Source organism: Sturnira hondurensis, unplaced genomic scaffold (assembly GCF_014824575.4).
Source record: "Sturnira hondurensis isolate 20B ecotype Veracruz unplaced genomic scaffold, ASM1482457v3 Scaffold0004152, whole genome shotgun sequence".
In the NCBI taxonomy this organism is placed as follows: Eukaryota; Metazoa; Chordata; class Mammalia; order Chiroptera; family Phyllostomidae; genus Sturnira; species Sturnira hondurensis.
The window spans coordinates 7225602-7240111 of record NW_028076783.1 but is presented as its reverse complement, the minus strand read 5'-3'; the positions used below and the strand labels follow the sequence as shown (position 1 = coordinate 7240111).

The window sequence follows — 14510 nt, the reverse complement described above, 5'->3', positions numbered from 1 at the left end:
CTCTGCATGAGGTGTTCGGTTTCTTAATCATTATTACTTCGCCCCTCTTTCATACCGTTGTTGACACCACCATTGAACCCCATCCACTCACCATCAGGTGCTCAGGACCTGTTGGCTGGAGACCATAAACCCAAAGCCAGGAAATAGATGGCAGCTGCAGGGATAGAGGTTATGATACCACGGTGGGGAATGGAGAGGGCAGGTCCTAGCAGTCTTGGTAATCTGAACACCGGTGGGCTGGGAGATTCGATAGTGAGCTCCCCATCTCTAGCGGAGAGCAAGCAGAGCTGAACACGGCCTTGGTTCGGGTTTGGAGTGGGATGCGCAGCGCGGGACTCAAAGCGCGGCAACCGGGAAGTGAGTCCTTTGGACCTCAGCGGGAGGGGCGTGGAGCGAGTGCGGAAGGCAGGGCGTGGCACAGGCGAGTGCGGGACAAGCGACACCGGCCGCCAGCGGCCCAGGGGGCGAGGCGAGCTCCGAGTCTATTCCGGGAGAGGCGTGGAGGGGCGGGCGGGGGTGCCGGGCTAGCATCCTGTCTGGGGGAGGGGACGAGCGGAGGGCGCTCCCGCGGGGCCAACTGGAGAGCTCCCTGCGCCCGCCACCAGCAGGCCCGCCGGAGCCACCGCAACCTGCGCCGCGAGCCCTGAGGATCGGCCGGCGCCATGGACCGAGGCCGGGGTAAGAGGAGCGGCAGCGGCCGCACTTGTTGCTGCGCCGAGCTGGGAAGGGAGAACCGAGAGATCTAGAGACCAGAGAGGAGGGAGTGAGGGACGGTGGAGCCGGGTAGGGGGAGTGGAGGCCCGCGCTGTGTGTGCAGATGCCTCCTGCAGCCCCTGGCAGCCCAGTGTCTGTTAGTCCTGGGGACGGGTGGCCCTCTGAGTGTAAAACCGAAGTTTCATACACTCAGACTCCTGACCTCATAAAACAATCCCCCCACAAGATTTCTGAGTCGGGCGAGCTTTCTCGCTCCAGTCCCCTCAGGAAGGGTACAAAAAGGCTGATATGTTACAGTCCAGAAACACCCAACTTCTGAAGACCCCCGTGTGCGCCTAGGGAGAAGCCCCAGGAAAGCGAAGTCTGCAGCCGCCTAGGGCGCTGGGAGGAGGAAGAGCAGGCGCACCGGTGTCCTGGCTCTGTTCCTGACAAGCTCAGTGACCTTAGGCCAGCCCCTTCTGCTCTCTGGGGTGCTGACAATGTTGGAGTAGATCTTCTCCGGGCCCCTTCCTCCTTGAACTCTCAGGAGATGACTGTATTTGATGGGAATATCACAGAAGTGGTGGGGGCTTGCAGAAATTGGAAGTGACAAGAAAAAAGTGGGCTGTGTTTCTAGGGGGCTGTGCTTAAGAAAAGGCCCAGCCACCTCAAAGAGCATGGTCTGGAAACAAGTGGCCTGCCCGGAAATGGGGGCTGTCGCTAAGGCTGGGACACCAGGCTCCTAACTGCCCACCTCTGGAATCCAAAGATTACAGGTGTGAATATACTTGGTACACTAGTGAGTGTGGTGCCAACAAAAGAAGCATGATTATTCTTGTTATTGTTATTAATGGAAAATTCTTCCCCATCCCTACAATAATCTCACGCACTTTCTCCATCTGCCTGTTCACTGTGCTGAGGCCACCAGGTGGGAAAGGAGTGACCAAGGCTGCGGAAGCAATTAGGAGGGCACTGGGGTCAGGGACATGGGCACCGACCACCCCTGCACTCCCAGTACAGATGAAGCTGGAGTTCGGAGGGCTGGAGGGGATCCCTGGCTCCCAGTTTAGGATTTATAAAGCAGTTCTCACTATTCACTGACTCCTAGACAAGTCTGCAAAGAGTTTGCACACTCCTCAGGGAGGAGAAAGAGACAAGAGGCACTCATGTCCCTCAGTCCTCTGTCCCCACCTCCCACATCACTCATCTAAAGCACAGCACCAGCCTCCACCCCGTTAACTCCCACAAGTTGTCAGGTTCCACCCTGTCTGGTCCCCAGCACAAAAATCCACAACTGGCCCGCCCCAAATTATGGAAAGCAGGCTATGTCCCCCTGGGGCACACCAGGGGTGATGATGATTCACCTAGTTTCACACATTTAATAACCGGTGCTTCACTTCAGAAGGCTGCCTCCAGAGGGCTCTTCCTAGGAAGCTGGACTTCCCTGCAATCTGTCAGGACTCTGAATGTAGAGGGCCCGGCCCCCTCCCAACTGCAGGCTTTCCAGAGCCACTTTCTCTTCCTTCACAGCTCTCCTCACAGTGCGCCCTAACTGACAGTTACTTATCCGACTACCTGTGAGTGTCTCCCTCCGCTGCCCCCCTGCAGCTTCCAGAGCACTGGGGTCAGTGTGCTGATGGGGTGCCCGGCACACCAAGGAGCTCACTCACTGACCGTGGCTCAGTAGTAGTGATGTGAAGCACACTTTGTAGTGCATGTCATGGTAACTGTAATGCCGATTTTTTAAAAAGAAGAACGTTACTATGTCCTTTCATCAGAACAGTTCTTTGTGACTCACTCACCAAGGCTTTCCCAAAACGTGAGCAAAGTGGACAGGCACACAGGACTGGGTTGTCGATCCTTGGTTGTAGTTGTCGGCCCTGATAAATTACTGTAAGCACTTTATGAATGAAAGCAAACATGACTAAGTATTAATTAGAATACAAAAATCTATGTGTTTGAAACATGAGACTTGAAAAATCATTCCAGCAGAACTTCTTGTGCCCCTGTCCCCGGGTGAGTGTGTGTGCCTACTTTCTGTTGGCGAGGAGGGTTTCAGAAGTGCAGGCCTTGTTTCAACCCCAAGCCTACCATGTGGGGAGTGGGACAGCCATGCCCGGGGAACTGTGGAGGAAACCACACTTTGGAGTCAGTAACAATGACAACTGAAATCAAACTCTTTCCATACACCAGGCACCAGGCACCATGCTCAGCTTTTTACATGGCTTCTCTTGGAACAAGCGATGGGATGGGGACCATGATCAGGTGCTATCAGTAATGCCCACGTCACAGGAAAGCGGGTGTGGCAGGTATATCAGACAGCTAGGGCTGACTAACGAAATGCCATCGGCTGGATGGCTTAAACAGCAAAAACTTATTTTTCTCACAGTTCAGGAGGCTAGAAGTCCAAGACAAAGGTGAAACCTTTGTTCTGAGCTCGTAGATAGCCTCCTTCTCACTGTGTCCTCACATGGCCTCTCCTCTGCAACAAACAGAGAGAAAGAGCTCGGGTGTCTCTTCTTAAAAGAACACCAGTTTTAGAGGATTAGGGCCCCACCTTTATGACTTCGTTTAACCTTAACTATATCCCTAAAATCATAAGCATGTAATTCACCTGAATAGCACCTAATCCTAGCACCTAAAGGTGCTATCTCCAAAAACAGACACACTGAGAGTTAAGGCTTCAACATATGAATTGGGGGAAGGGGAGACAATTCAGTCCATAACGGCAGGTCACTGACATTGTCAGGCACCATGACAGAAAGAGAGCTGGGTTAGAACTGAAGTCCACATGGTAAGCTTGCTTCTGACTGCCTCCATGGTGGCAGCTGACCTGCCCAAGTCCTAGACCAGGGCTTGGACGCCAAATATTCCTGCAAGAAGTATCCGCCCCCCCCAACCCCGTGCCTCCATCGTGCCAGGGGTGCGCTGTTCAGATCTTCAGTAGCAATTACAGCATCAAAGTCAACGGACTGGAGAATGGAAACAAACCTGGGAAGTAGAATTTCTCTTCTGACAGTATATGTGTCTTCCCATAAGTAGAGCAGGATTCATGGGATGCAGTAATGGACTTTGAAACCACTTACAGAACTAAGGCCTGCGTGAGTGTGGTTGGGAGGGTAACAATACGGGCGTAGTGATTTATCATTTTAATTTGAACATTTCACCTAAAATGTCATATGGCATGCTTGAGTGTGATATTGTTATGTCACAGAATTATATGCTTATGATTTTGTCATAAATGAGGGGCATTAGTAGTGCCGCACCTCGTATTATAATGAAATTTGTTCCAGTGGAATTTCCTGATTCATGAATATCATACAAAGAGAATCAGCCATTGGTGAAAGCAACACCTTCACTATAAACTAATAATACACCACCTTTTACAGGGCAAGTAATTAACCTATTGTCTTATGAGGATAAGATATGGATACTGGTAATACCTATTTCCTAGGGTTGTAAATATTAAGTGCATGGAAAACACTTCATACAATGCCTAGTACATGGAACCCACTCAATAAATGCTTGCTATTGTAGTAATTACAATCTTTTAAAATCAGGTTTAACATAATAAAATTGCTTTATAGAGCTCTGCTTGGTCCCTTCACACGCTGATCTACTCTCAGGACACTCTCGAGTCCCTACTTTAAATAATGAGCTGGTCAGCTGTCAGACAAGGCAGTGGCAGGGCCCATGTCCCAGTCTTCTCTGCATCCTCGAGTTCCTTTATGGTGCTTGTCTCTTGGAAATACAAGTTCAATAACTGGACCGCCATCCGACACATTTCTGAGAGTCCATTTGCTCTTATTTATTCTACGTATTCGTGCCTACTGACCATGGTTGTGTCTTCATAATTTTGCTTTTGCAAACTTTCCAGTCTTCTCAAGGCATCTTCACCTTAAAGTCTTTCGTTTAATTTTTTAATTTTTTAATATGTCTTCTTAATGTCCAAGGTTATGTCTGATCTGCCTGGCTCATATGCAGTCATCAATTGCCCCAAGATTCCTTTCCTTTCTACTTTACAATTAGTCTTTCTCAACTAACATCAAATTCAACCCAAGACAGGAGTTTCTTTTGCTACATTCTATATTCTTTGGAAAATCATATTGCCTACTGGGCGACTCAAGAAATAATTTGAAGCTCTGCTTTTCATTAAATGGAATTTTTATTGTTCAAGAGATGATAAAAGAACCCATTCTGTGTCTTGCCCTCCATGAGACCAGCTTTGAGATGACGATGATGATGACGATGATTAAAGCCACATCTTCGCTTATGCATACCTTGCACTGACCAAGCAGCCAGTAGCCGCTCCCATGAGAAGCCGGCCCCATTGCTGTGAATCCCCATACCTCTCCCCTGACATCCGAGTTCACTGTCTCCACCATTTCAATCAGTTACTGTCCTTCCAAAAGGAATACTCATCCATACTCATCTTTTTCATCCAAACGTGTTCCATGAGGTCACCTTCAACAGCTTGGCAACTCAGCAGAACTGAGTGGTTCAGTTCAGAGAATGAACAAACTGGGGTTTGAGTTTGACTGCGACTTTCTAGCTGTATAATCTTGTATGAATTGGGTGAATTACTGAATTTCTCTGAACTCCAGTTCCATTTCGTCTTGGGTGTCATGGAAAAGCTAGCACTTAGGAAGTGTTCAATAAGTGATAGATGTTATATTTATCAAATATAATTACTTGGATCTTAGCCATGCCCTGCAGTGGGCGTGTGTGGTCATACAGGGCCATGCTATTTAACCTCACGCTCGTCCCTGCAGAGGTTTCTGCTGGTCACTGGGCACCACTTCCATTTCCTTGACCCAGTCAGCCTCCTTTGTGTGGCTTCTCCATTATAGTCAGGGGGTTTTTTTCTGCCTCCTCCTCAAATATCAGTTTCAGGCCCCACTTCTCAATGTGGGTGAGCACCCTGCCAATTAAGTTTCTCACCCCCGCCGCCCTCTACCAAAAGCATTATTGTTATTTCATTCTGATCTTTGGTTTGGAAAATAATCCTGTTTTTGGATATCATCAGCTTCTCATACCTGTCTTACCCTCTAAAACAAAAAGTGCAACGGAACAAAAAAATTAATCCCCTGTGCACACACATACCCCTGCCACCCTAAGCACTTTCCTCCTTCCTTTCCCAGCCAAATTTCTCAAATAAATGGTCAGCACTCACAGCTTCCTGTTCCTTCCCACACACTCTTTCACTGCCTGCAGTCTCACTTCCAGTCACACCTTCTGCTGAAAGCCCGCTTTTAAAGGTTACAAATGGTTTCCGTTTTGTCTAATCTTGGCCTATTCAAAGTCCCATCTCATGGACTTCTCTGTAGTTCTGTTGACCTTCTACTTTTTTCTAAATGCATTCTCCAACTTTGCAGAGATGGGAAAAGCATGGGTTTTGGAGTCAAATAAGTCTAGGTTAAATAACCACCACTCCATCCCTCAGAAAGCCTCTTCTGCCTCTCCCATGCCCCAACCCCGCACTTACACTTGCTCATACCCCCTGCTTCTCCTGCCCTATGGCAAGTGACCCAAGTAAGCCTTGTTCTATCAGTCTGTAAAGCAGCAAGAAGGACACCTAGCAGTGAGGGGCTGACATGTGGTCATATTTTCCCAGCACCCAGTGCCTGGCCCATAGTGAGCGCTAACTAATTGTGTTCCGTATTTCCCTCTGACTCACTTGCTCTTTCTTCTTTGATGTCTCTTGCCCTCTCTCTCCTCCCTTATCTCCTCACCAGCTCAGCCCCCTCTCCACACTCACTCCTGTAGAGAACCAAGCCCTTCTAGGAGGGGGACTCTCAATGTCTATCTTTAGCTGTGGGTTATTCCTCCATTACCTCCAGACTGTGGTACATTTCCATTCAGAGGTCAACTCAACCTCTGAGTGACCCAATTTTGAACTCATTTAATTCACCACCAAATCAGATGACCCGTCCTGTTTCTCTTTTCCTGTTAACACAACCATGTGAGGAACTACTGAAGGAAATGGGTCTGTTTGTGAACGAGACTGAATTTGAAGGGGGGACATTGGATTAGTCCTGCAGAAGAGGTCATAGAGCCTTCAGAAAGCTAGACAGGAGGTTAAACAGAGGATTAGTTGGGCTCAGTCTAGGAGAAGAGAACAAATAAAAAAGAGGCATTCAATGATAGTATTGGAGTTGCCCGGGGACATCATGAAGTGGAGATTAAGTGGCCACAAATCAGAGAAGTCACAGGATGGCTCCTGTGGGGACCAAAGGAATATATAGGTTAAAGACAACCGTCACTTGATATTCACGTTGTTTCCATAGACGTGGCCCTTTTCCACATTATAAAGAACAGGACTTCTAGGAATGTATACTTCAGCCTGCATCACTGATCTTAAATAACTGACAGTTATTTAAAACTATAGATCTGATCATGCTTAAACCCTTCAGAAGTTTCCCAGTGTTCTTAAGAAATAGACTACAATCTTTCTGGTGGCCCTCAAGGTCTGGCCCTGTCTGTCACAAACTTACTTTGGGCCCCTGTCCATCTCTTACTGTGGGCTCTCCCCACACTGGCCTTTGTATACACACCTGTTTAGCTCCTACTCATCCTTAGCAATCTGCTCAAGCATCCCTTCCTCAAGGCAATCTTTCCCAGTCTCCTAAGCTCCATCCCTTTTAAAGTGCTCGTAGCGCCCTGTATGTCTCATTGGTTGCCATTTTCACAATTATAATTAGTTGTGGGATTGAATTAGCTGTTAATGTGAGCTCTGTGAGCACAGGGCCCTTCTCACCTGCCCACAGCTCTTTCCCCAGCACTCAGTTTAATACCTGGCACATAGTAGGTGCTCAAAAATATTTGTTGAGATGATGAATAAATGAAAGAAAAAATTCACAGGATGGAAATTGGATGTGGACACTTTCAGCTCCAGGATTCTCCACTGATGATTCACATTTTAGGGACAGAAACGGAGACTTTGTGATTATCCATTATTTCTTTTGCCTTCATTCTTTATACAATAAGACTCCACGTCGTACGGACTTTCATTGGAAAATCTACCTCGGATGGCTTCTTCTCCTATACCCTGTCATCTCCTACAGGAGCTTGCTCCTGTACTCTCACCTTGTCCAGCCTGCCTTAAGGACCACTCCTAATCTGTCTACAGCAGTGGTTCTCAAACCCAGCTGGGCTCAGAATCATCTCCTGTGGAACCTACTGGAAACATATCCCACAATGGATCTGATCAGTGGGCCTGGAGTGAGGTTTTTGAATGTGTATTTTTTGCAGAGCTCCCAAGCGAGTCTGATGTGCTCACTGTCGTAATGCACTGCTTTTGTCATGACCCTTGACCCTGCTCAAACACATTCTGGGATTCCCTGTTGCTCACTCTAGCACTGTCTTAGAAGGAACCCAGGTAATGTAAGAATATTCAGACTGAGAATTGACCACTAAAATCGTTTCTCTGGGGACCCTTCCACCCTGCACTTCTCTTATGTGGCTTTTCTCAACTCTGGCAGAAGCCATGTGAAGTGGACAGCTGAGATATTCTTCCCATTGGACAGGATGTAAAAAATGAAATTCAAAAAAAAAAAAAGACTGCTGTTCCCCTTCACTGAGAGAGACCACTCAGCATCAGCTCCCTGGGAAAACTCCCCGGCCACAATTCCTCTTCAGCCTCCTCCCTGACTTCAGGTCCCCTCCACCCTCATTTAGGAGATTTCACTGCACTAACTTAAATGTTTCGTCTATGTATGTGTGCATCCTGTGGTCTGAGGCTGTCTTTTCATCTCATTGCCAGTGTCTAACACGTAGCATATGTTTAATACAATAGCCATGAGTGCTCGCCATGATACAGGCAGTGCACGTGTGTGCACCGAGCCATTTAATCCTCCCCACAAGCAGGAAGTTGAAGTAGTTTAGCTTTTGTGTTCACAGAATATGTCACTGACTTCACTGGGGGAGAAAGCCTATCCAAATATATTGCCTGCAGCTATGAGTTCAGAGTGTCTATACAGTGTGTTGCTTCTATTTTCTAAAATCACAGATGGCATACATGTGAATTACAAATGTATAGACATACTTTTATATTAAAAATTCTGTAGTTTTTGGCAAAATCTGTTTCTGCGGTGGGCTAACAAGGACAGCCCTGGTGGAGGAATGTTTGCAGCAGTATATGAATGCACAGACTATTTGAAGTTTTTGATATTAATATATTTGTGATATTCATCTTCCTCCAGCACTACAGTCCCATCCAGCCAAAGGAAATCAAGTGGGAAGGTTTATCGTGACTTTGTCCCGTTACATTCAAAAGTTATTTACTGTTATTTATTTTCATTACGTAATTACAAATTTGTTACATATATAGTTATATATTTAATTACATGTATTTAAATTTCCATATTTTACAGATGAAGAAACTGAGGGTTAGAAAGTTTTATTTACCAAACCCACCAACCTCCAAATCCAAGTTCTTTGCCATTGCTTTCTACCACTTCTCCATGAATTCTAGAGAGTCACTCCCAGGTCACTTCTATGAAGGACTTGTTAGATAAGCCACAGGGACTTACCAGGTAAAGATTTCAAGGAGAGGGTAGGGAGTCTGCCAAGAAACAGGAGGAAAAAGGAATGTGAACAATAGGGCCAAGGCAGCTGCCAGGGAGATTTGATTTCTTACCCTTCACACTCCGGCTGTGGCCCCAGGAGTTCTGGTATTTAGAATTCAAGAAGCTCTGATCCTCCTGGAATTAACAGAGGCTGCCCCAAAAGCACCCAGACAGGGCTTGTCCTCCATGTGAAACTCCACGTGGGCATCCCGGCCACACCCCAGGTCAGAGAGGAGGCGCAGAGCCAGCCAGACAAGATTCTTCTCCCTGATGCAGTTGTCAGGCTGCAGTGGGGGCAGAATGGGGCGACACATCGCAGTCATTCCAGCTCTGGGGGATTGACTGACAGCAGGAGACAAGCCTGGCTTTTTATAGCCCTCTAAGAACTGAGGAGAAAACTGATCTCTTGAGAGGGAGAAGTAGGGCACATGTCTATTCCAGGCACCATTCCCTCAACTGTAGTCCCAGGGTCAGAGTCATTGCTAAGTGAGCAGTGCAGGGAGGTGAACTGTACTCATCGTCGGGAAATGGAATCACAACCAAATCTAGTTCTTTGAATCCTCTCCTTGGGCTTCAATTTTTTTACCTGTCAGGTCGAAGTATTACAGTGCAGGGGTCTGCACACCTCAGCCCATGAACCAAATCCAGCCCACCTCCTCTTTTCGTAAATAAAGTTTTACTGGAACCCAGCCACACCCATTCACTATGCGTTGTCTATGGCTGCCTTCTGACTGCAATGGCAGAGTTGAACAGTTGCGACAGAGGTCACGCATGGCCGGCAAAGCCTAAAGCATGCACTATCTGGTCCTTTAAAGACAAAGTCTGTCAACCACTGGGTCAGAATGCAGGGGGCTGGGAACATCTGCCTGCAGAACTGTGGTGAGTAAGATTATGAGGATATGTCCAGAGTGAGGAATGAGGCCCTGTCCTCGGACCATACACGAGTTTGTATTCAAGAATAGTGTTGGAGGAATATCACTTACGGTGGTTTTTGAACTACATTTAGCCCCAGAATCTTTTTGCAAACAAAATCTTAAGCAATAGTGCTGCTTGCTTTGGGCAAAGCAGAAATGAAAACACTGGGTACAGCCTACTCCATCCCTTCTACTCCCAAGGCAGCCCCTAGGGAAGCTACACCAATCCCGCAGCTTCATCAGCACAGCATTTGAAAACCACCTATCTAATCCTAGGCCCCTCGTTTTACAACTGGGGAAACTGAGGCTCAGTGGGTGGCATCTTGATCTTGCCTAAGGTCACATGACCATCTCCCAGGTGGCTTTCCACAGAACCAATAATGTGGTCACAAAGTATCAACAGAGCACAGACACAGCTCTGCTGGGGAGAAAAACCATCCACTGGCTTTGGGGGCTTCTGAGCTACCATCAGTGCTGGTGGCCATGACATGCCCTCACTGACCCAGGAGCCCACAGGGATGCAGGGCTAGGACTTGGCCAGGACGCACTGCTGATGCCCGTCCAGGCTTCACAATGACTTGGTCAAGCCTTGGGAGCCTTTGATCTGAGACCAGCAGAGACAAAAGAAGAAAATAAAAATGGAATTGGACCATACTTTTTAAAAAGCAGAACACATTTGGAGCTGTCCCTCTCAGCACACCTGTGCTTTTCCCTTCCCCCTCGTCTCCCCCCCGCCCCAGGTGCATTACCTTTGCCTTGCTCTCTCCTAAGCTCCAAGGGACCTTCTTTTGCTTCTGTAACTTGTTGCCTGAGCCTACACAGCAGAGCTGATTTACTCTTACTACCTCCACAACTTTCTAAATAAACTTTCTCTTACAATTTGAAAAATGAATCAGAACATATCTTATAACTGATATATTAATCTGGTCCTTTTTCTGCACTTTTTTCATAAAGCTGGGTTTTTAATAGTTGAAAACATCTTAAAATCGGCGGCATCTTAGAATAAATTATGCTAATTTATACCAAAGCTTTCTTTTGAAGATAGAATCAGATTTATTCATTTGTAGAATAAATATTTATTCTTCCTGCCCATTCTTGTTGGAGGGTTTGCTAAGAGCAGATCCAGCTGATATGAAAGCAAGGGGGAATCTTTTTTTAGCTCCACTTGAACCAAGAAGAAAACTGATCCAGGAGTGTGCTGGGAAGCCAGGGAGATGGGTCACGTTTCCTCACCCTAGCCAGCAACCAGGTGCAGCTCTAAGAGATCACAGAGAAGAAACTCAGGGTCCCTGTACCCTACAATCTCCTAGTGAGGCAGAGAAAGTAAGACTAGGTCACCAGTGCCTATGCCATGAGGTCATGCCTGGTCATTGTCCTTCAAAGAGAATATAAAGAGACCAGAGGGCTCATAGGACACTTTTTAGCCAGAAACCTCAGAAGCACTGAGGAGATGACACTGTAGGTGGAGAAAACAGCAGGGGAAGAAGGGCACAGAAACTCGCTGAGGGTGCAAATCGGGTCAGCATCCCTACAGCCCAGAGGAGCGGGTAGAAGTTAAATGGAACCTCTAGAGTCCTTTCTAAGAGAGGGGACTTATCCTCTAGGGCCTTTTAACTAAGTGTGCCCCAGTCCCCGAGGGGCTTTGTTGCTTGATCTGTAACTAATGATAGAGACAGGGCACTGGGGGAGCTGAGTGCACTGCCTATGGTGTCGAGTTGCGGGGTTTGAATCACAGCTCTGCTCCTTCCACTTAACCCCCCACAGTTTTGAGTTTCTTCCACTAAAAATGGAGATAACAATCTCCTGCCTACCTATAGGGGATCACTGGACACATGCAAGGAAAGCACTCAGCACTAGGAAGTACTCAATTTTTTAAAAAACGCTAAAGCTTAAAATACAGGTTTATAAATGATCGCCTTTCTTAATGAATTAGAATGGAATCCAAGTTCTCTCTGTAACACTTTCCCTGGGCTTTGCTCTTCTCGCCTGCCCATCCAAAGGATGGAATTACGGAGGAATTGGGCAACAGCCACAGGGAGCATGTGGAGTGCTTTCATCATCTGTGTCACAGAGGAAACTGGTGTTTTGCCCTGGGGGGTTCCCGAGGAGGTGTGGGCAGGAGAGTGGTGCTAAGTGTTGCCATTTAGGGAATTTACTAAAGCCAGCAGTGAGCTCACATTAGGGCAGAACAGGAGTATTGAAAAGAGGTGACCAGTTAGGAGCTACAGCAAATATTGCTGGTGGGCAGCAGACTGTGTAAGATTAGCACGTTTCAGTTAAGAACAAGGAGAGATACAACTTCAAACTGTCCATTTTCAAGTGCATCAATTCTGTAGAATTGTTGGTCTAATGGAATAGCAGAGGAGACATTTGTCTGGGGCTTGTCAATTCTCAGGAAATTAATTCCCAGCATCTTTAACCATCATTTTCTTGATTCCTATCCCTAGTCCTAGAGGCAGAAATCACCCCAGGGTCTTCCAAAGTCTGCCCCAGGATGGCGGGCTCCCTTGGAGCTGGATTCCTGGGCACCTGGTCCAGAACCAAATCCAAGGTTAGCACTGGGAGGCTTTAGCAAGTGAGGGGAATGAAGGAAAGGAAAGACTTTCTGCCAGAACAGCAGTCAAGGCAGCCACTCGGAGCCTGACCTTTGCCTCCCATCTGAAACATTGAGGCTAATCCCCAGGAGATGCTTGACTCCCCTGTGACTGCCAACGACATCAGTAGTAACAACCAAGCTTGACAGACTCCTGTGTGCTCAGCACACTGCGCAGCACTGCACACCTCATCCCCTCTCTGCTCACCACAGCCTTCCCAGGGGGCACTCCATGGCCACAGTTCCCCTTTTCACAAATGAGACAGCTGGGCTGACGTCACCTGCCTGGGGACATTGGGCTAGGGTTTGACTCCGGGTATTTTTTGCCCCAGTAACCCAGTGTCTCAACTACCCACTGTACTGGTTAAACTTTTGAAAGGGACATCTGCTTCTCAGTTCAGATTTCTGCCCTCCAGTGCCCCCAGTGGCCCAGTGCCCGCCCCCCAACATGAGCCCTTCTGCTCTGGGAGACAGTTGTCACAGGCAGGGTTGACAGCCCTCTCCCTAGTCTGTGGTCCTTCCTCTGAATTCTGAGTTGTCCGTTTATTCCATTCCCAGTTGCTTGCTATGTACCCATCACTGCACTGGGCACTGGGCGCCAGTGGCAGGTACCAAATCAGACATTATCTCTGCCCTCCTGGACTCATGGTTTAATGGAGAACACTGAACAAGTCATCTACTTCAAAGGGTGTAACAAGATGATCTCACCTGTCCAGGACAGCAGGATGGGCCCTTGGGAGGAAGTGGTATCTGAATAATCAACTCTCAAAGAGTACATGGGGAGTAGGAGAAATTTTAAGTAACTATAATAGTCAACTTGGCATGTATCAGAAACTGCTCTAAGCACTCCCTACAACACCTTACTGGGTCAACATGACAACCCTATGAAGTATTATTGTTATCATCCCCATTCTGCAGATGAGACACAAAGAAGTGAAGTAACGTGTCCAAGGCGCACATCCGGGAGTGCGTAGCAGTGGGAAGCCGTGCAGAGAAAATACCATGTGCAAAGAGGACTGGGGTGGGCGGGGTCCCAGATATTGAAAATAGATAAAAAACAATAATTTTTAAAAGACCCATCGAACATAACAATGATGAATTCACAGTATGTTCCTATTAGTGCAACTTGAAGCATCTATTGAGGATTCCCTGGTTCTTTTATCACACTGAGGTTTCTATGGACAGACTGTCAACCTAACCTTTGCCCTTCAGAATAGAGATTATGTTCATTCTCATCTCCTGAATCCTACACAGATTCTGTTGTTTCGGGAGAGGGGGAGCAGATGGCACATGTACTATTAGCCACACTTTACCAGTTGACAAAACTTCAAGGTCGCATGTTCTCAATTTTCACAGACCTGCCTGAGAGGCAGTTTTCATCACCCCATTTCAGGGTTCAGAAAATTGAGACACAGAGGCGTGAAGTAATTTGCCCAAGACCACACAGCCAGTAAGTGTGGAGCCTGGGCTTTCGACTGGAGTGCCTTGGTTTTCCCCTTTGTACCAAATCAGCGTCCCATGGGAGGGTGGAAAGATGTACACATGGCACCTGCAACCACCCGAAAGTCCCCGAACCTCTCTAGGCCTCAGTGTTTTGTCAGTAAAGCTGGGATAAAAGGAGCTCCTGCCTTGTAGGGTTGCTGTGCGGATTAAATGGAGTAGTAGGCACAGCGTATTAGGCACGGAGAAGGTTCCCACAATGGAGTATCACACAAAACAGTGAATAAACACAGTGACAAGAAA

At 47.4% G+C, this 14510-nt stretch overlaps 1 protein-coding gene across 1 annotated transcript in view; it reads left to right on the top strand.

The window, feature by feature from the left end:
- Positions 1–542: 542 nt before the first annotated feature.
- Positions 543–14510, top strand: part of AFAP1L1 (actin filament associated protein 1 like 1) — a 57169-nt gene continuing 43201 nt past the window's right edge. The window contains exon 1 of the mRNA XM_037044954.1: positions 543–678. Within this exon, the coding sequence (XP_036900849.1) occupies positions 663–678 (16 nt within the window). The 5' untranslated portion in view covers positions 543–662. The remainder of the gene's footprint in view (positions 679–14510) is intronic.